Source organism: Lampris incognitus, chromosome 12 (assembly GCF_029633865.1).
Source record: "Lampris incognitus isolate fLamInc1 chromosome 12, fLamInc1.hap2, whole genome shotgun sequence".
NCBI lineage: Eukaryota > Metazoa > Chordata > Actinopteri > Lampriformes > Lampridae > Lampris > Lampris incognitus.
In genome coordinates this window covers 25461243-25480062 of record NC_079222.1, presented here as the reverse complement: position 1 = coordinate 25480062, position 18820 = coordinate 25461243, and the positions used below count along the sequence as shown (strand labels likewise).

The 18820-nt window shown below is 41.7% G+C and overlaps 1 protein-coding gene and 1 long non-coding RNA gene across 2 annotated transcripts in view; one reads left to right on the top strand and one right to left on the bottom strand.

The window, feature by feature from the left end:
• Positions 1–990: 990 nt before the first annotated feature.
• The window catches only part of LOC130121498 (nipped-B-like protein B), a 57121-nt gene continuing 39291 nt past the window's right edge, over positions 991–18820 (bottom strand). Inside the window, exons 26-47 of the mRNA XM_056290316.1 lie at positions 17327–17547; positions 17126–17228; positions 16945–17043; positions 16693–16839; positions 14880–15014; positions 14691–14789; positions 14528–14581; positions 14264–14372; positions 14023–14159; positions 13646–13780; positions 13440–13533; positions 9541–9695; positions 9365–9455; positions 9009–9182; positions 8690–8880; positions 8305–8412; positions 7991–8191; positions 5499–5645; positions 4740–5053; positions 4444–4618; positions 3468–3656; positions 991–3380 (exon numbers count right to left, since the gene is read on the bottom strand). Coding sequence (XP_056146291.1) covers positions 3021–3380; positions 3468–3656; positions 4444–4618; positions 4740–5053; positions 5499–5645; positions 7991–8191; positions 8305–8412; positions 8690–8880; positions 9009–9182; positions 9365–9455; positions 9541–9695; positions 13440–13533; positions 13646–13780; positions 14023–14159; positions 14264–14372; positions 14528–14581; positions 14691–14789; positions 14880–15014; positions 16693–16839; positions 16945–17043; positions 17126–17228; positions 17327–17547 — 3438 coding nt within the window. The 3' untranslated portion in view covers positions 991–3020. The remainder of the gene's footprint in view (positions 3381–3467; positions 3657–4443; positions 4619–4739; positions 5054–5498; positions 5646–7990; positions 8192–8304; positions 8413–8689; positions 8881–9008; positions 9183–9364; positions 9456–9540; positions 9696–13439; positions 13534–13645; positions 13781–14022; positions 14160–14263; positions 14373–14527; positions 14582–14690; positions 14790–14879; positions 15015–16692; positions 16840–16944; positions 17044–17125; positions 17229–17326; positions 17548–18820) is intronic.
• On the top strand, positions 7606–8893 carry LOC130121499 (uncharacterized). Its single transcript, XR_008811076.1, has 3 exons — positions 7606–7676; positions 8009–8158; positions 8855–8893. It is a non-coding gene; the product is annotated as an uncharacterized LOC130121499 (long non-coding RNA).

Below are 18820 nucleotides of genomic sequence, written 5' to 3'. Positions count from 1 at the left end.
GGATTTGCAGGGGCGTCCAGGTGGCGCGGCGGGCCTGCCAATACGGGGATCGCCAGTTCGAATCTCCATGTTACCCCCGGCTTTGTCGGCGTCCCTACAGACACAACTGGGCCGTGTTTGAGGGTGGGAAGCCGGATGTGGGTATGTGTCCTGGTCGCTGCACTAGCGCCTCCTCTGGTCGGCCGGTGGGTAGTGGACAGCCGCCGTGCAGCGCCAGCGCCAGCGCCAGGGCACCCAGAGAAAACCCACCGCAGACACAGAGAGAACATGCAGACTCCACACAGAGGACGACCTGCGATGACCCCGGGGTGGTTCGAATCCAGGGCCTTCTTGCTGTGAGGCGACAGCGAGGTTCACTCCTCAGGCTTTTCTCTGCTAAACTCCAATTGTAAGAGGTAATACCAGCTCCACCTCGGTAAACACTGTTAACACTGTTTACTGCTGCATTGCTTTTCGTTGGCTTTGTTCTCCTCACTAAATGTATTTATTTGTAGTTATTTGCCTTATGTGCTATGTGGAGTGTTTGTGTGTTTAAATGTTGCCGCTGCTACACAACAATTGCCCTTCTGGGGACAAATTAAACCTACTTGACTTGACTTGTAGCTCTAGTATCAATTAATTCAAGGAGACAAATTCATGACACTTGATTGAATTATAAAATGCAAACTATCAAACGAATAAAAATTATATGCAGGAATTTAATTTCATTCACTTTAATGGAGGAAGGGAATAAAGAATAGATCCATGTTTGTTTGATCAGTGATAACTGTGCTTCTGTATATAGTAACCTAATTGTGGCTCATGTGTGGCTGCTTTAATATTTTACCAGAGCAAATTGTGATTTCTTACTGCCTGAATGTAAAAGATAAAGGGAACCAAAAGAGACTTTGATTCTTGATAATGCTGTGTGATACATTATGTTGAAAAATAAAATGTCAAGTGGAAACAAGGCAAGTAAAAAAGAGAAGTAAAAAATTTATTACAGTATTTGCTCCGCACAAAGTGCTGGGGATTCTTTCTCTCTTTCTTGGTTAACTATTACATAAAAATCTACAGATAAAACAAAATATGTTCCCCTGCATATAGGCACAGATATTGCATTATTTTTAGCAGAATAAGTTACATCAAACAGACACCATTAAACAGTGTTGGTAAACAAAATTAAAGTGAAATGAACGAAACATTTCAAAATTGCTGGAAGTGAGTCAAGCTAAAGTAATATTCGGTGCTAGGTTAAACTCCATGAACACTTTATTAACAACATCAGACTAATTTCCAACATTAACTGTTTTTTTTAAGATTATTTTTTGGCATTTTTCCCCCTTTATTGGATAGTTATAGTAGAGAGAGAGAGACAGGAAAGGCATGGGAGACATGCAGCAAAGGGCCCGGGCCGGATTCAAACCCGGGACTCAGCCTTATGTGGTACACGCTCTACCAGGTGAGCCACCGGGTCGCCCCACATTTACTGTTTTTTACAGATTTTTTTCAGATATATAAACATTTGATTGTAGTTATAACACAATACATTGGGAGTAAAAATCAGAAGACCAAGTTGCTGCACACCAGCGAATGAGCTCCCACGTTTTCTAAACATTTTCCTAAACGTGTTTGCTTTTCCTATAAACTTAACACATCCTGGATTTTATTCCAAAGATAAGCGATCACAACGCTCCTCTGCTAGGTCCTTACATCTCTTATCCTAGCAAGGTTCATATTTTCTCTTTAGAAAATATTAAGTCCACGTAGAGTTTGACTCTGAAATCAAAAAGTCTGAGTATCTTGGATTAATTAACTGGTGGTCCAAAGGACGCATGGTATAAATAGACTGACAGGGCTAAGCCCTCCCTATCTTCTACAATAACCATGAGAAATATTATTGTTAAAAAAAACTTTAGGGGGCGCTCTGGTGGCTCACCCGAGCACATACCACATAAAGCTGAGTCCTTACCGTAGCGGCCTGGGTTCTAATCCGGCCCATGACCTTTGCTACATGTCACCCCTCTCTCTTCCCTGCCATTCCCATCTCTCTTTCGACTACTGTTATCAAATTAAAGCAGAGAATGCCCCCCCCCCCCAAAAAAAAGAACAGATTGTTTTAAATTTTGGTGGAACCTAGAAAAGCAACAGCACCAAATAGTCACAAGAAAAACACAGTGACAGGAAATATCTAAATCGGCTTATTTTTTACAGCCCAAACACAGCCCTCAGGCCGCTGACGTTTCACAAATGACAGCAGACGTACAGAGTGACAGGCGTCATGGCACGCCCCTTTGATTTGCTGATCTTTTGGGCTAGATTCATTCAGCCTTCAGGCCGCTGAATTTCAACAAATGACAATGGATGTACAGAGTAACGGTACAGACAGTGAGCTGCTACTTGTGTGAGTGGGGAGGGGAAAGTGAGCGCGGGTGTTAGCATGAACAAGGTGGATTATTTAATATATCAATCATTTTCTTCGATGTCTTTGGAGGAAAATCTGGAAGTGAGACTGGGGGACATATCATCCAAATGACGTTCAAATAACACAAAAGGACAAACGACAAAATCGTAAGTTCATGTTACTTGGTTTCAATGAAAGAACTGGCTCACAGCAAGTGTAGCTAAGAATTCACTTCTGTTTCCCATGCTTGCTTTGTGGAGGAGACACGGCTTGGACCCAACAAGAACTGTGGATTTGAAACATTTATCCAAAATTATTAGGAAACCTGTGTGTGTGTGTGTGTGTGTGTGTGTGTGTGTGTGTGTGTGTGTGTGTGTGTGTGTGTGTGTGTGTGTGTGTGTATGTGTGAGAGAGAGAGAGAGCGAGAGAGAGAGAGAGAGAGAGAGAGAGAGAGAGAGAGAGAGAGAGAAGAAAGCAAGAGAGAGACAGAGACAGAGAAAGAGAGATACAGAGTGAGTAGTGTCATTGCTGTAACTTGGTATCTCCGATGTGATGCCACTGTTGCTGCAGCGTGAACTATTGATGGGTATAATGTGTATCCTTTGTTAGCCCACCCACCCAATATCACCAACAGCTGTCAGTGGGTGGTCCCCTCCTTGGAAGCATAAAGTGCTCGTAAAGTTGCGACCACCCTGTTTGTAAGCTTGTGTCCACTTGTCAAGGATATTTTCTTGCAAATAATGTCTGACTCCTTGATAGTGTCCACCCAAGGCACCAGTTTGCGACCGTCACGTTTCTTGGTCTCAGCCCAAGACCCAGAGTAAGAGCCAGCCATCCAGTGCACACGGTAGCCAGTGCTGGTCTTCTTGATAACCTTTGCAATCTGTGGGCGGTCTTTGTATTTAGGACAGCAAATAGCAATGATGTCCATGGCCTCTACCTTCTCATCCATGTGACCCAAAGCCTCAGCAGACTCTCCAACTTTCTTTGATAGCCGCTGTGGAAAATGTAGTAGAGCATTAGTGCTTAGAAGACCATCACGCCAAGGTTATCTCACTTCCTAAAGGATCTTTAAAGCACTTACCCCTGGTTTTTCCTCATCATCACTCTCCTCCTCGTCTGACTTCTCTGGAGCAGTTTGGGGGTGAGGATTATGGTTCTGGGAGTTGGGGTCACCCAATAGTGAAGAAATGGCTTTGTTTCTAGCATTGGAACCTTCTTCTACCTCCTCATCTTCTTCATCAGGATCCAAATGTTCTATCAGTAACTTGAACTGAGAGACAAGTCAACCGATCATCTATTAACCATGTATGCTCTATTTAATTTGAACTTAAGAAAAATCAAGCTGTTGTTAAGAGTCGTGCTGAAAGCTGCTTTCAAATATGTTCAAAAAGAACAAATTATTTTGACATTTATAATTATTAATATTATTATTATGATCATAATTATTATCATCATCATCAAGATTAGAGGAACAGAAAAATTAATTTTGCTGACCAAGTATTTTTTGGGGAGAGCCGATTAGTTTTGGACAACGGCTTTGGCCTAACATTGAAAAACTAACTGATTCAATTGAGAACCAAACTGAATATGACTGATGTGTACTGTCATTCTACCTGCTTTTGTCTAGATCTGCTTGATTTAGGTGTAGCAAAGGGCAAGCATTGATAAAATTATTGACTGTTGTCATTTCTGGGTAATTTCCACACCTAAATTTAACAGAACCATCGCTACTCGCTACTTTTATTTGCCATAATTGTGTTTATCCTGCTGTGTTAACATCAGTTGTTCCAAGATCAGCCCAGCACTTATTGATGCTTTTCACATTTAGATGGTAGCAAACTCACAAAAGTGGCATAGGATGTAGTTCATCTTTAAGCTGATATTAGAGACTGAATTTGTATGCAATCCTTTAATTTTGCATCTTGCAGTCTCAGTTTTAGGCTAAACTGTAGCAATCAGCATACAATGTTAAGAAAAAAACATATTTTTCAAGAAAAAAACCTAGAAAGATATCTTTTTAACAAGGGAAATGCAGTATAGTAGTGCCCATTGCTTACATTTAAGTACTGTTTGACAATACTCCTCTTGATTTCGCGGCTGAGATTGGATCCGGCCAGATCACTGTTTAGGAAGTCCAGTGTTTGCTGAGGGTTGAAGTGCACATTAGATTTCCTGTTCAATGCCTTGTCATACACCTTGGCTGACTCTGTCGGCGAATACTTCTGGATTTTACTAAAGTGCAAAGAGAAAAAGATTCAGTTCAGATTCAGTTAGGGAGTGATGGGGACATTGGCAGTTGTGATAATTAATTTGTTCAATGTGTTGCTGGATCATGTTCTAAGCTGCGGCCTACCTTTCTGAGAAACCATAGAGGCTCTTGAGATGCTGTTTCAGGACCACCAGCAGCAGGATTCCTTGGGACGCATTTGCAAAGTCTCGTAAAGGAATAGGGTTATCAGGCAGACGCTCCATCACCTTTTCCACATCTTCCATGTCAGAGTCAGAGTCAGACTCCATATGCTGTGAGGGCTTCTTTCGCCTTTGGACCACCTCATCATCCCCATCACTACTGTCAGACGTGCTACTTTCCTGCTCATCCTCAGAGCAATGCTTCCTTTCTCGAGGTGACTTTTTCTTCTTCTGCCGAACTGGCTCTTTGTGTAATGACTACATAGAAAGCAAGGCAAAGACATACATATTTGATAGAGCTCTAGTTTAACACTTTTCAGTGCGAGTTGGGAGTTGAAAGTGAAAACAAAATTGCTGAAAAGAATTCACGAGTAAAGCACACATAAAGCATAATGTAAAATTTAACAAATCATTGTTAGGCTACCTGTGATGAGCTGCTTGGTGGTTGGTTTCACAACAAAAAAGTTCCTCATGCTTTCTCTTGAATCATATTGTGAAAATACTTATATGTCAAATAAACAGGTGTTTCCAGTTATCAAACCTATTGACTGATTTATTTTTGTTTCTCCTCTCAGCTTTGGCAAAATATATCTAGTGACTCTCTGGTCCAGCCCCCCAATGTTCTAACTGGTTGGTGGAACCAGAAGCAACATGGATAAGCTATGCACTTCAGCAAATGTTCTTTGCCATGAATAGTTCTTACCTCTTTGAAAGACTGTAACAGATTGGTACCAGAGACAGACAGCCTGATGTCTACATGATGCATGATGAAAAGAGGTTCCTCATGGCACTGGTAGGGAAAACAGGCAAGGTTGTCCGCAATGAACAGCAGCATGTCCAGCTCCGTCTTCTGCAGGGGGCAGAGTGGGAAATATAAATTACAAGGTTCTCTGTATCATAGTTATATAATAATATTGGTGGCCCTGTGATGGACTGGCGGCTTGTCCAGGGTGTCTCCCCACTTGCTGCCCAATGACTGCTGGGATAGGCTCCAGCATCCCCGCGACCCTGAGTCAGGATAAGCGGTTTGGATATTGGATGGATGGATGGATTAGCAAACTCAGATAGATGATTTGCCACCATAGTAACTTTTCCATTGATTATATTTATACCGATTTCCATGTGAAAATACATTAAACACTCAGTACACATGCATAGGTGCTTTTGGTTACTTAAGCTGATTAGACGTCTTCTGAGGTTGAGGTTTGGGTGGAGCTACGTTTGGCACAAAGTGAGGTCAGCTTGTACCATTAACTCAGAAGGACCAGTAGGGCAAGTTGTCCCTCACAACAGGTGCACCAAAAGTAGAGAGGTGTGTACAAGCTGAGACAGACCTGAAAAAAGATCTAATCAGCCAACTCAACTGAAAACGCCTGTGCATGTGTCCTGGGTCTTTAAAAACCTGCAAATTCCTTGTGGTAGTCCAATGTGGGACTACACTTGAGCACTTGACTACGTGTGTAGTAGCCACACATGTAGTCAAGTGCGCAAGCGCAAAGGGCCTCCACAGTAGAGGTGTTTGTTAACCACTTAATGCCTGTGTGAATGCATGCAACTTGCAATTACTTGTTGTTGTTTTTTTACATCTGCATTATTTTATAATATGTACCACAGTACTTAGATTACACTGAGCAAAAGTTTAAGTGCAACACTTCTGTTTTTGCCCCTATATTTCATGTGCTGAAGTAAATGATTCCAGATTTTTTCCCACAACTACTACTACTACTTTCGGCTGCACCCATTAGGGGTTGCCACAGCGAATCATCCGTTTCCATCTCTTCCTGTCCTCTGCATGTCACTCTGTCACACCAGCCACCTGCATGTCCTTTCTCACCACATCCATAAACCTCCTCTTTGGCCTTCCTCTTTTCCTTTTCCCTGGCAGCTCCATATTCAGCATCCTTTTCTCAGTATACCCAGCATCTCTCCTCCACACATGTCCAAGCCATCTCAAGCTTGCCTCTCTTGCTTTGTCTCCAAACCGTCCAACCTGAGCTGTACCTCTAATATAATCGTTCCTAATCCTGTCCTTCTTCATCACTCCCAATGAAAATCTTAGCATCTTCAACTCAGCCATCTCCAGCTCTGCCTCCTGTCTTTTCATCAGTGCCACTGTCTCCAAACCATATAACATAGCTGGTCTCACAACCATTTTGTAAACCTTCCCTTTAAATTTTGCTGGTACCCTTCTGTTGCAAATTCCAGATTTTTTTCTATGTGTTCTAAAAACTGAATTCTCAGATTATGCATACAAATGTGTATACATTTCATCTTATTTCAACTATTGCCAACATAATCCACCTATCTGACAGGTGTGACAGCAACATGCTGATTAAATAGCATGATCACACAGGTGTTCATTATGATGGGTAGAATAAAAGGACGTGCCAAAATGTGCAGTTTTTGCTGCACAACATCATGTCAGAGAGGCCACAAATGTTGAGAGATCGACCAATTAGCATGCCGATTGCAGGGATGTCCACTAGAACTGTGCCAGAATATTGAATATCTATTTCTCTACAATAAGCCACCTCCAGAGTCATTTCGAAGGTTTTGACAGTACGGCAAACTGGCCTCACAACTGTAGACTACATGTGACCACAACAGTCCAGGACCACTCTGGTTTCTGCACCTGCGGGATTATCTGAGACCAGCTACACAGACAGCTGATGAAACAGTTAGTTTGCACAAGTGAAGAACTTCTAATCAAACAGTCAGAAACTGCCTTAAGGAGGTTCTTCTACGCATGCTCAATGTCCTAACCAGGATCCACCCCAGAATGCTGTTTGGCACCCTAACCCTCCCGAATGGGCAAACGTTCACCAGCAATGGCCCCTTGAACAATGGAGAAGGTCCTCTTCAGCCCACAAAATAAAATAAGGTAGTACCGATTTATAATTACCAGCATGTTTAATATTTGTTTTTAGGCATATATGATTGAAAAAAGGTGAGTTAATGTTGAAGTAGCAAGTCAGTTAACATGTACCTCATTATCTTATAATAAAGTAAGCGACTTACGTCGTGGTCAAATCCATCATCATGTAAAAGAGATGGGACAAAAAAATACCTTTACTGCTTGTGAGAGGCACATTATGTCAACCAAATTATGTCACTTTAGAACAAAGGATTATTGCAAATGTGCTGTTGAAGCTGTAAAATCACATGGGACTTGTTTGATGGAGAGCATGAACTTACAGAACTGTCATCAAACAGGTTGAGCAGTGAGATAAGAAAAGCACGTCTGTGTTGTCGATTCCCACGGACCATGGTGAAGAGATGAGAGCATAGAGCCAAGGTTGTCTCATCTTGACGGTAACCTCGGATGACTGTATCTTTGGATCCAGTGATGGCCTGCTGCACCTGGTAAGACATCTTCAACCCTGCTACAGCTTTCATCTGTGGACACACATGCAGATAAAACACATTACACATGAAAACTTTGAAAATGTTTGAGATAACATCGACAGTTTCAGAGCAAAATATATCATAAGCCAGCTAAAGCCACTTACGTGGATGAAGCCTGTGTATTTCTTATCAATTTCCAAAAGCTGTTGATCAGCCACATTCCTCATAGTGGGCTCAGGGTCTGTTCCCATGGCAATCAAGTAGGGCACACACTGTAAGACAAAAAGTCCCATATCTGTGAATAGGTTCCCCCCCCCCCCCCCCAGTTTTATACAAGACATGTGCACTGAAGAGTGATATAAGTGTCCCATTGTGGCTTGGTGTTTTTCAGGTAAGGATAAGATTACAAAAGTAATGCTATTGCCTACTGTTGTAGCCAAATCAAAGAAATGTAACATTGTTTCATAGAAGAAAATCCAATGCTAGCTACGTGATTATTTGAAAAATCGTTTTGCTTTTCGTCAACACTCATCAGGGTTGAGAACATACCTGTACAGGATGGATAAGGCCTTGTTTAAGTGTCAGTGTAACAACACTCAGGGCAAAGTGCCTAACTGTGGACTGTGCGTGGAAAAAGGCCTCCAGCACCTGCTTCAAGTACAGCTGAATAATGGAGCTGCTCATGCCTGATGTAATATCTCCCATCTCTTTCAGATCTTCTTGCTTTGAGGTGTTCTTCCCTGAAGAAACAAGGACAGTTTGAGAATCCATGTGTTGACCCTACACACTATAATCTAATGCTGATGATTACAAATAGGTAAATGTGGGAGGTAAGAAATAAAGCATGAGAAGGTTGTGACGAACTCACACTCGCGGTCTGCCTCCTGCATTCGTGAGTCCTCCTCCTGTAGGTAATTTTGAAGGTTCTTTAGCACCTGGACCTTCAGTGTAACCAAACTCTTGCTCTCTGATAGGATGCCATTGTAGAGAGTTTTTATGTCTTGTACAAACATCAGAGCTGGGTGCATGATGAACTGGAAGCCTTGAAGGAGACAACAGAGATGAAAAATAGAAGTTAATAAAATACTACTGTCAAAAGTGGTGAAGACAAGACAGAGGTATTTTTTGCTGAAAATGTGTGAATAGATTATATCCTTTATTGATAAAATATGCTTGATATGCTTTAGAGAAACACAGAATCAATCTCTATTAGATTAAATATACCTAGACCAATGAGAGCTTTGATCTGAACCTCCTCATCTTCATGTGTGGTAAAGAACAGCAGAAGCTCCAACACTTTATCCTTAACGACCACCTTTGGGACACAGGACAAGATAGCGATGGTGAATTATGTCGTTTTCTTCGTAGTTTTGCTCTATTTTTTGGCATACAAATTTTACCTTAATATTGCCCTTGAACTTCTCTTGGTCAAAATCAAAGTAACGACAGAGAGCCCCCACAGTAAAGAGTGAACGCAGCAGAGCGGGTTTATTTGCAGTCAGAGCAGAGCTGCTTGGGTTCTCTTGGATCTGGATCTTGAGATTTGTCAGAGCACCTTGAAAATAATTTGCACAGATAGTGAGAAAAATCAAACTCTTGTCCATCACAATTGTTCTTTCAGGTAATACAGTAAACTCCATAAGTATTTGGATGGTAAAACTTAGATGAATGCTTTGTTCTAAATTTCTGAAAAGGCAGTATGCAATACATGGCTGAGGCCGGGTTGACACAGTGTGCAGAATGGCCGTAGAATAAGAGTTTAGAATAGATTTTTGTGGGCGTCCGAGTAGTGTAGTGATCTATTTCATTTCCTACCAACACAGGGATCTCTGGTTCAAATCCCCATGTTACAAACGGGTTGGTTGGGCGTCCCCACAGATACAATTGGCCCTATCTGCAGGTCACTGCACAAGCGCCTCCTCTGTTCAGTTGGGGCGCCTGTTCGTATGGGCAGGGGAACTGGGGGGAATAGCGTGATCCTCCCATGTGCTACATCCCCCTGGTGAAACTCCTCATTGTCAGGTGAAAAGAAGCGGTTGGTGACTCCACATGTATCAGAGGAGGCATGTGGTAGTCTGCAGCCCTCCCTGGATCGACAGAGGGGGTGGTATTCGTGAGTAGATACGCCCATTCCACAGTGCAAAGCATGTTGGGATAGCTTGTGGTGTGAGCAGAGGCCCCGGAGCAGTGGAGGGGCGGGACAAGAGTGGAAAATATTTAACTTAATGCAAATTCAGTGCAGTTGCCGCATGTCAAGAGGAGAGTTGCAATACTTTCACTCTGTACAACCAGGAAATGCCCCCAGCGAAAAGTGTGAGTATAGTGTACATTTTGTGTCTTAGCTGATGTTCTCAGTATGCAAAAATTGTTTTTTTCAGCGAATCTCTTAATTACACTAAAATTCTCTTGTGTAACAGTTTGTGCTTGTAGGAACACCATTTATAAAGATTGAAATCTCCAAATCACTGACAAATGTCTGTAATGTAATATGATATTTGAATGTGTCCAATATATTCTTGTACAACAGTTGAGTCAAAAAGATATTTATTGATGGAACCAGGAATTCCCCAACATATTATAGATATGCAATGATGAAAATATTACTGATGTTTTAAATTTACGGTCTGCCTTAAAGCATGCTCAATAATCCAGGTGAGAAAATCCCAGAAAGTTGAATCGGTTCATAAAAGTTGTGTCAGGATGAACTGATTAAACTTTCTGTGACACATTTATGGTACTTTATTTAACTGGAGTAGAAGGATTCAAATCTGTCACTTACTCATTTTGAACAGATGAAACAAACCCTGTTTACTAGTTACCCCACTTCCTGAGATAAGACTAGCACCAATAGTCAACACGCCCACATGCGGCCAGCTTGTCAGTGCGGCCACGACACAAACCAGATTTTTCACATGTAGTGGGGCTCGCGTAGAAATGTCATGGAGGATAGTCTGAAAGTATGGACGGTCAAAAGGTGAGGGTCTAAAATTATTGAGGCATAGCAGCGAGGGGAAGGGTCAAAATTAGAGCTCTGAGGGCGTCCGGGTGGCGTGGCAGTCTATTCCATTGCCTACCAACACGGGGATCGCCGGTTCAAATCCCTGTGTTACCTCCGGCTTGGTCGGGTTTCCCTACAGACACCGTGTCTGCGGGTGGGGAGCCGGATGTGGGTATGTGTCCTGGTCACTGCACTAGCACCTCCTCTGGTCAGTGGGGGCGCCTGTTCAGGGGGGAGGGGGAACTGCAGGGAATAGTGTGATCCTCTCACTCACTACGTCTCCCTGGCGAAACTCCTCACTGTCAGGTGAAAAGAAGCGGCTGACAACTCCACATGTATCGGAGGAGGCATGTGGTTGTCTGCAGCCCTCCCTGGATCAGCGGGGGGGAGCTGGGAAGAGTGGGGTAATTGGCCGGATACAATTGGGGAGAAAAAAAAGCACAGCTCTGGTCAACTTTATGCAAATCTGAGGCATCTGGCGCTGGCGTTGAGAAAAGAAATACCTTGTATTTCTTTGATTGACATCTGATCCACATTCCAAAGTGGAAAACATGGAGGAAAAGTTAACAGCTGCAGTGGCCTGTATCCCTGTGCTGTATAAATATTGATACAAGCTGAAACGGGGAGTTCCATAGGCAGCAATGGCCAAAATGGTTGGACTCAATGGAAGGTGAAGAACTTGATATTTGATGAATTAATTCTACGGGCAGTGTACAAACATGTTTCAGTAGCAAAATGTGTTATCTTGGAAAAGCCGCCTTCACACAGGTTTGATACACCCATGAATCGTCAAAAATACATTGCCGTAGTGTTTCCCAGCGTTGAGGGTGGAGAAAGTTGCTTGCCAGTGCACATTCACTGCAATCTACTAACATGGGTATCAAATGGGAGCAGACAATGCTTTGCGGCCTTTCTGCATGCTGTGTAAACTTGCCCTAAACCTGAGGAGAAAAGGTTCAAGGATTTCAATTGGTTGTTCTGATATTGATTACAATACCTTAAAATTAAAGTTAACTGTTCCCCCTTGAAACTTGTCATCCTTTGGTCATTTCACATAAAATATTCTAGTGTACCTTGATGCATGCTCAATAATCCAGGTAAGCAAATCAAAGAAAGTTGAATCAGTTGATCTGGACACAACGTTTATTGAGAGACAAACGTTTCATCACTCATCTAAGTGACCATTTCAGTCTGAACTGACTGCAGGTACCCCACCCTTATGAACAATACAGTGGCATAACGACCGACAACAATCGGTTTAGTGTGCAAACTGCTGTGAGCATTAACTAGAGTCCTTGTCCTTCTCCTCCCTTCGATCGGCTGGTGCACAGTTGAGGCATCTTCCTTGCTTTGACAAACGCCCAGTTAGGATAATCACACTTAACCAGGGCCTGGTTAATGTGGGATTTCTCCCCTTCCCCGGCCGCTGTGTCGGTGGGGACATTGTCAGCTCGGTGGTACAGCGTCCTGATGACTCCTAGTTTGTGCTCCAGTGGATGCCCAAAAAGTGCACCAGCCGATTGAAGAGAGGAGAGGCGCAACAGCTGCCTAAGCGTAAACCGGTGGTGATTCCGTATGTGGCAGGATTGTCGGAAAAGTTGAGATGCGTATTTTCCAAACGTCGCATCTCAGTTGCTCTCAAACTCCAAAACATGCTGCTCCACAAATTGGTCCACCCCAAGGATCGGGTCCCCCAGCACAAACAGAGCAATATAGTGTACGCTGTTAAGTGCTGGGATGATTGCCGTGACTTGTACATTGGGGAAACCAAACAGATGCTGGCCAAGAGGATGGCACAACACAGAAGAGCTAACACGTCAGGCAAGGACTCCACAGTCTACACCCATCTACAGGCCAGTGGCCACTCTTTCAAGGATCAGGACGTGCACATCCTTGATAGGGAGGAATGCTAGTTTAAATGGGGAGTCAAAGAGGCCATCTATGTGAAGAGAGAATGACCATCCCTGAACCGAGGGGGGACCTAAGAGTACATCTGTCGGCATCTCATAATGCTGTGATTGCAACCATTCCCAAATCCTCTGTGAATAGTACACATGGCCATTGAAATTCTAGTTAATGCTCACAGCAATTTGCATATGAAACTGATCGTTTTCGGTCATTATGCCACTGTATTGTTTATTAGGATGGGGATACCTGCAGTCAGCTGAGACTGAAGAGGTCACCTAGATGAGTGATGAAACGTTCCTCTCACAATAAATGTTGTGTACAGATCAACTGATTCAACTTTGGTTTAAGTGTACCCATAACATCAAACTATGTCATTGTTTTTATTAGCCTTACCACAGTAGCAATTGAAACAACTCCAAACCAACTTGTAATTTTGTGTGACCTTGTTCACAACAGCACCAAGACAGCTTACACAGTGTTGAACAACCTGAGTAAACACACCACAAAATGATATATTTTTAGAAAGACGATACTTGCAAATTATTTTTGTCTGTATTTGTGAGCAATATCTCAGAAAATAAGATGCATATGAAACTGACCGCCATGCCAGATTTGATAATGAGCTTCATGAGGTCTTCTTCGAGAGAGGTGAGGAAAGTCTCACTTGGATGTTCCATCAGGGGCACTACCAGCTCCAAGATCTTTGCAACATTACATATCACCATGAAGTCATTCTGTGCAGAATAAAACAAAAACATGGCTATGAGAAAGCTTAAAATTTAGCTGACTTTTCATGGTGACCCAAAAAAAGTCGAATATTTAATTGTGGGATGTGTGTTTTCATCAACCGACCATTACATAGTACTACAGTACTCTATTTGAGTAAGTCAAGCATTCTTTAAAGTGAATGATTGAAACCAGGAAGCAGTTTACAATACAAGAGTACAAAAAGCTTGAAACATGCCACAGTTCTTACACTACACTTCCTGGTCAGGTAAGGCTGCACAGTCATGGCATGTTTGACCATAAAATGAGCGCTGATCTTGCTAAACAGGTAAAGGGTGGTGATGCACGCCACTATACGATCAGAGTTGATCCCTTTCGTCTCACAGTCTGAAACACACACGAATATAAATAAATGACATATTTCGGAGCGACAAAATAATTGCACAAAAAAAACTTTATAAAACATATAGTAAAAAGCAAGAATGATCTACCTGTGAGAGAATCCTCATCTGTGAGTATGTCAGCCACAAGAGTGTCCACCAACTGAATACAGGCCTTCTTGGCTGGTTTATAAGAAGCGTCGTCCTCTGACTTAAGCAGCTAAAGAGCAAAGTGATATACTAATAAAATATGTACATAAAACTTTGAGAGGATAAAACAAATATATAGAGAGAAAATATATAGAGAAGGAAAGAGATAGATAGAGAGGGGGGGGGGAGGGAGAGAGAGAATATACTGCAAGCTGAAAGACTTACATTTTGGAGAAGCTGCTCAAACCAGTCATAGCCTGTATCTTTGCATGCAGACACCTGAATTGAAATCAGAGCACATTACTTAAACCAAGAAAAGATTTTTTTCTTTTTATATTCTCTCATTTGACCAACAATGAAAGAGACAAGCTGGTTGGATGGCACTCACCACATCTGTGATGTTGAGAATCTTTCTGGTCATGGCATCTTTATCATGACTGGGTGTTGGGGTGAACCAGAGTTTCTGGAAAGTCTCATTTACCAGTTTCTGCAAGTGCCAAAAGGTTAGTTTATTCTTGTCATTTTTAGAAAGTGAAGAATCATCAATCATAATTAGTATGTACATAAAACCACACACCTTGATTCCCTCCTCATCGCTGACCCTTCGGATCATCTTTACACATATCTCTGTGATTTTGTGGAAGCCGGGCTGCTCCAGGCAGATATCCCTTAGGATTTTGATGACCCTCTTCCTTACACTAATACCTGTATCCTACGAGAAAACAACATGGGATGCAGATCATTCACAAACAGCCAAAACTCCTTATATGTATCAAGTTGAAGTTTTGCCAGTTGCCAAGTAAGTTTTACACATGAAATAAATTTGACTTGGTGTAAATACTGTGATGAGCACCTGAATCAGTTACAGGCAAAATATTGACTACCCTAGCATAAAGTGGGTGGTTATGGAAGTTTTTATTGGACTTTATTAGTTGTAACCCACAGAAGACAATCCACAAATGTGTACCATGATTAACAAATATTTTAATACCCACAAACATGTGTTGTGTTGTGTAAAGCCCAGAAATACAGAGTGCTTTGCAAATATGCATAGCTTACTTTGTAAACACATATTTTAATTTCACATATTATAGGTTTTACAAATATAGTTTCATCACAACAAATACATGTAAAGTGATATATATGCATTTGTGGATCCATTTGTACATGTGAAACGGGTTTTGCACATAAACTTAGCACAAAAAGTAAGGAAATTTGTGTTTGGTAGATTATTTCTTTGTTGTAACAATGCTTCTTGGCAATATATCTTATATCAGGCACCTGATTGTCAGCACCTGGGGTACCAGAAGCTCAAAACAAGAGTCAATAGCAACAGCAAAATAAGCTGTTTGACATTGGCAGAGAATATTTTGCAAATTTTTCATGGGTGCAACCCACATACTCAACTCTGCTGCTTATCCCACAAATGTGTGTTCCTTACAAATGTGGCACCATTTAAAAGGGAAATAAACAGGCTTTCCAACGGTATAAGATTTATTGCCAAGAAGCATTGTTACAACAAAGAAACAATCTACCAAACACAAATTTCCTTACTTTTTGTGCTAAGTATATGTGGATCGCTTCCTGTTGCTGATTCGTGGTTTGTGCCTCCTCGGACGACTGTCGGTAGGTACTGATCACTGCGGAGCACCCCACAAGTCTTGCCGTTTCAGAGATGCTCTCACCCAGTCATCTGGCCATAACAATATGGCCCTTGTCAAACTCGCTCAGGTCTCTACTCCTGCCCATTTCTCCTGCACCCAACACGCTGACTACGAGAACCGATTGTTTGTTTACCATCTGATCTACCCAGGCCTTGACATGTGCCCTTGTTCAGAGACGATCAACGTTATTCGGTTCACCTGTGAGTGGTCATAATGTTTTGGCTCATCAGTGTACTGACCTAATTAGTAAACAAGCATCCAATGCATTAAAAGTGGCTCTGCAAAACAACAATTTCCTGCAAACTGCAGCTTCACTCACTTGTTTATACCATAACAAGAATATCTAGGCTGGTGCAGGAATGTGAGGAATATAGCTCACATTTCAGCTTCGGGCTCTCCCTCGTCTTAGTTCAAAAATTTTTTTTATTTTTTGTTTGACAAATGTCCCAGCCCCCTTGTCACTCATTGGTTGCTCGTTGCAGTCCAACAGTTGATCTGCGCCGCGTCTCCTCAAAAGTGGGACTATTTTCAACTTTTTCCACCATGCACTGACAAAAAAATGCAGCCTTGTCACAGTTCTCTGCCAAGCCAGCAGAATGCTGAGAGGCATCCTTCCAAAGAAATTGGAAAGTGTTTCTGTCCTGGCGACATGTCTCTGTGTGAACAGCCCCTTAGACTACATAACCGTCATGTGTCCAATGGGTGGAAGTAAATTAAGAAATTTACCAATATCCTTTCGATAAGCATGTCGTAGTACTGCTCAGTGAGTTGAGGTCGACTCAGGACGAAGCGACCTAGTAGATCCACAGCTGCCTCTCTCACACTAGATGAGCTGTCCATGAGGCGGCCATGAACCCCGCGCTGCATGTCCAGCTGAGGATCAAACAGGAACACATGAATATATATACAAATATAAAAGTCAGATAGAGATAAAGAACTACCAGTGGTCTACAAAGCAGCAGACAAAAGAGCACTTACCCGTGCAAGAATACTTGGGTCTACAGCAACTACCTCAGACAGACACTTAATGGCTTTAGTACGAACTGCAATAGCACTCTCACCCAACACTCTCAGGATCTGTCAGGAGAAAATATCCCTTTAAGCGAGCACATGCATCACATTATCCCCATCATATTTAAAATTGCGATGACTATCTTACCTGTGTTAAATAAATGTCAAAGCATTGTGCAAAAGGCCTCATAGAGGCCAGATATCGGACAATGAGACAGGAGTCCTCATAGTCGACAGTGTCAGAATTCACCCTGAATTAAAGTTAAACAAGAGAGAGGACAATGTTAAAACAAGTAAAAGCCAGCAATATCAAGTGGGGGTCTGATATTCATAGTGATTTGACATCTACCTCAGGCCATTGAGTTGTAATGGTGCAGTCTTGATGACTTTGTGTAGGAACTTCTTTCGTGCCTCATCCCTGCGCATAATTTCACCAGTAGTTTCAACATCATCGGCATGATGCCAGTCCACCGACAGGTCCTTATCTTTTTGGGTTTGAGACCTGATGTTTTTTTCTGTTTCAGCTGCAGTGTCCCTGAACCACTGAGCAATGTAAAACTTCCTAGCAAACTGCATGGTACAGAAACCACACAATAAATGTTATTAACAACAAAATGCATATTTTTTGACATGATGGCTTAGACTTTGAGAGGAATTCTGTCAAATGTATAATGGAATAAATAACTGGAAAAAGATAAATACTGCCCACAAATATGTGTTAACATTTTCAAATATCAAAAAATCAGACTCAAAAATATTTCTCCATCCACACGTAAATACTACAATCCACAAATCCATAATAAGACTGTTAATGCAAACTGCAGAAACATAAATATAACTTGTATAAACCATCATATAAATAAATGTAGCATCGTTTACATGTGATTAAACATATTTTCATATTTTTAACACTTATATTTGTGGCATCTGAAAGGGCATTTAAATCGTGACTCTGCATTTGTGAATGGAGATACATGTGTGGATCGGCTTGCATTTGTATTCTTTTGCGACATGCTGTAGCAGGGTGGGGGTAGTGTTGGAGTGGATCATGGAGTGGACTCTGAGGCAGTAGATACTTAGGATCCTATGGCCACAGCAATGAAAGACACAGAGAAATGGGGGGGGGGGTGCAGAAGGACTGTTGAATGTTTCCCATTCACCCACTTAAGCACTGTTAGGCATTAATGTGTAGTCACAACACAATGTGATCTTTACATGTGAAGTGCTTAACATTGTCTGAGATATTACAGAAGTTCACTGGTTCAATTCACTGTAAGAATGATGTTTTTTCCCACATCAAGAAGACTGGTTTTTCAGCAGGAAATTTCAAATTTGTGCAAGAAGATTTGCACAAAATTGAAAGTTTTGCATTAACCTGGATTATTGAGCATGCATTAAGACAATTTATCTTTTGAACACTACTACTAGTAGTTGTAGTATCTTTTGAACACACTGACACAATTTACAATTTACTGTGGCCAGCAATGCCAAGCATTAATATCTATATTTGATCATATAAATCTATTTCAGTTTAATGCAAAATTTGTTGTACTATTCTGAGATTTCTTGCTGAAAAAAATCAGTCATTTTGATGCAGGTAAAAAAAAAGAAAAAAGAAACAAAAACAAAAACAAATAAAACCTGTAAGCAAATACATCTTGAACCTTAAACCCAAAGATGTAATTTCCAATTTCCACTACAAAGTTAATCAGGTAGCAACATATTAATTAAAATCCTAGTTTTAATTAACCCAACTCTGATGTGATACATTTGGGATTCCACTGGCCCTCTTTTGCTGCTGTGGCTGTGTGTCTCTACAGATCCTCTGCCAGAGACTCCACTC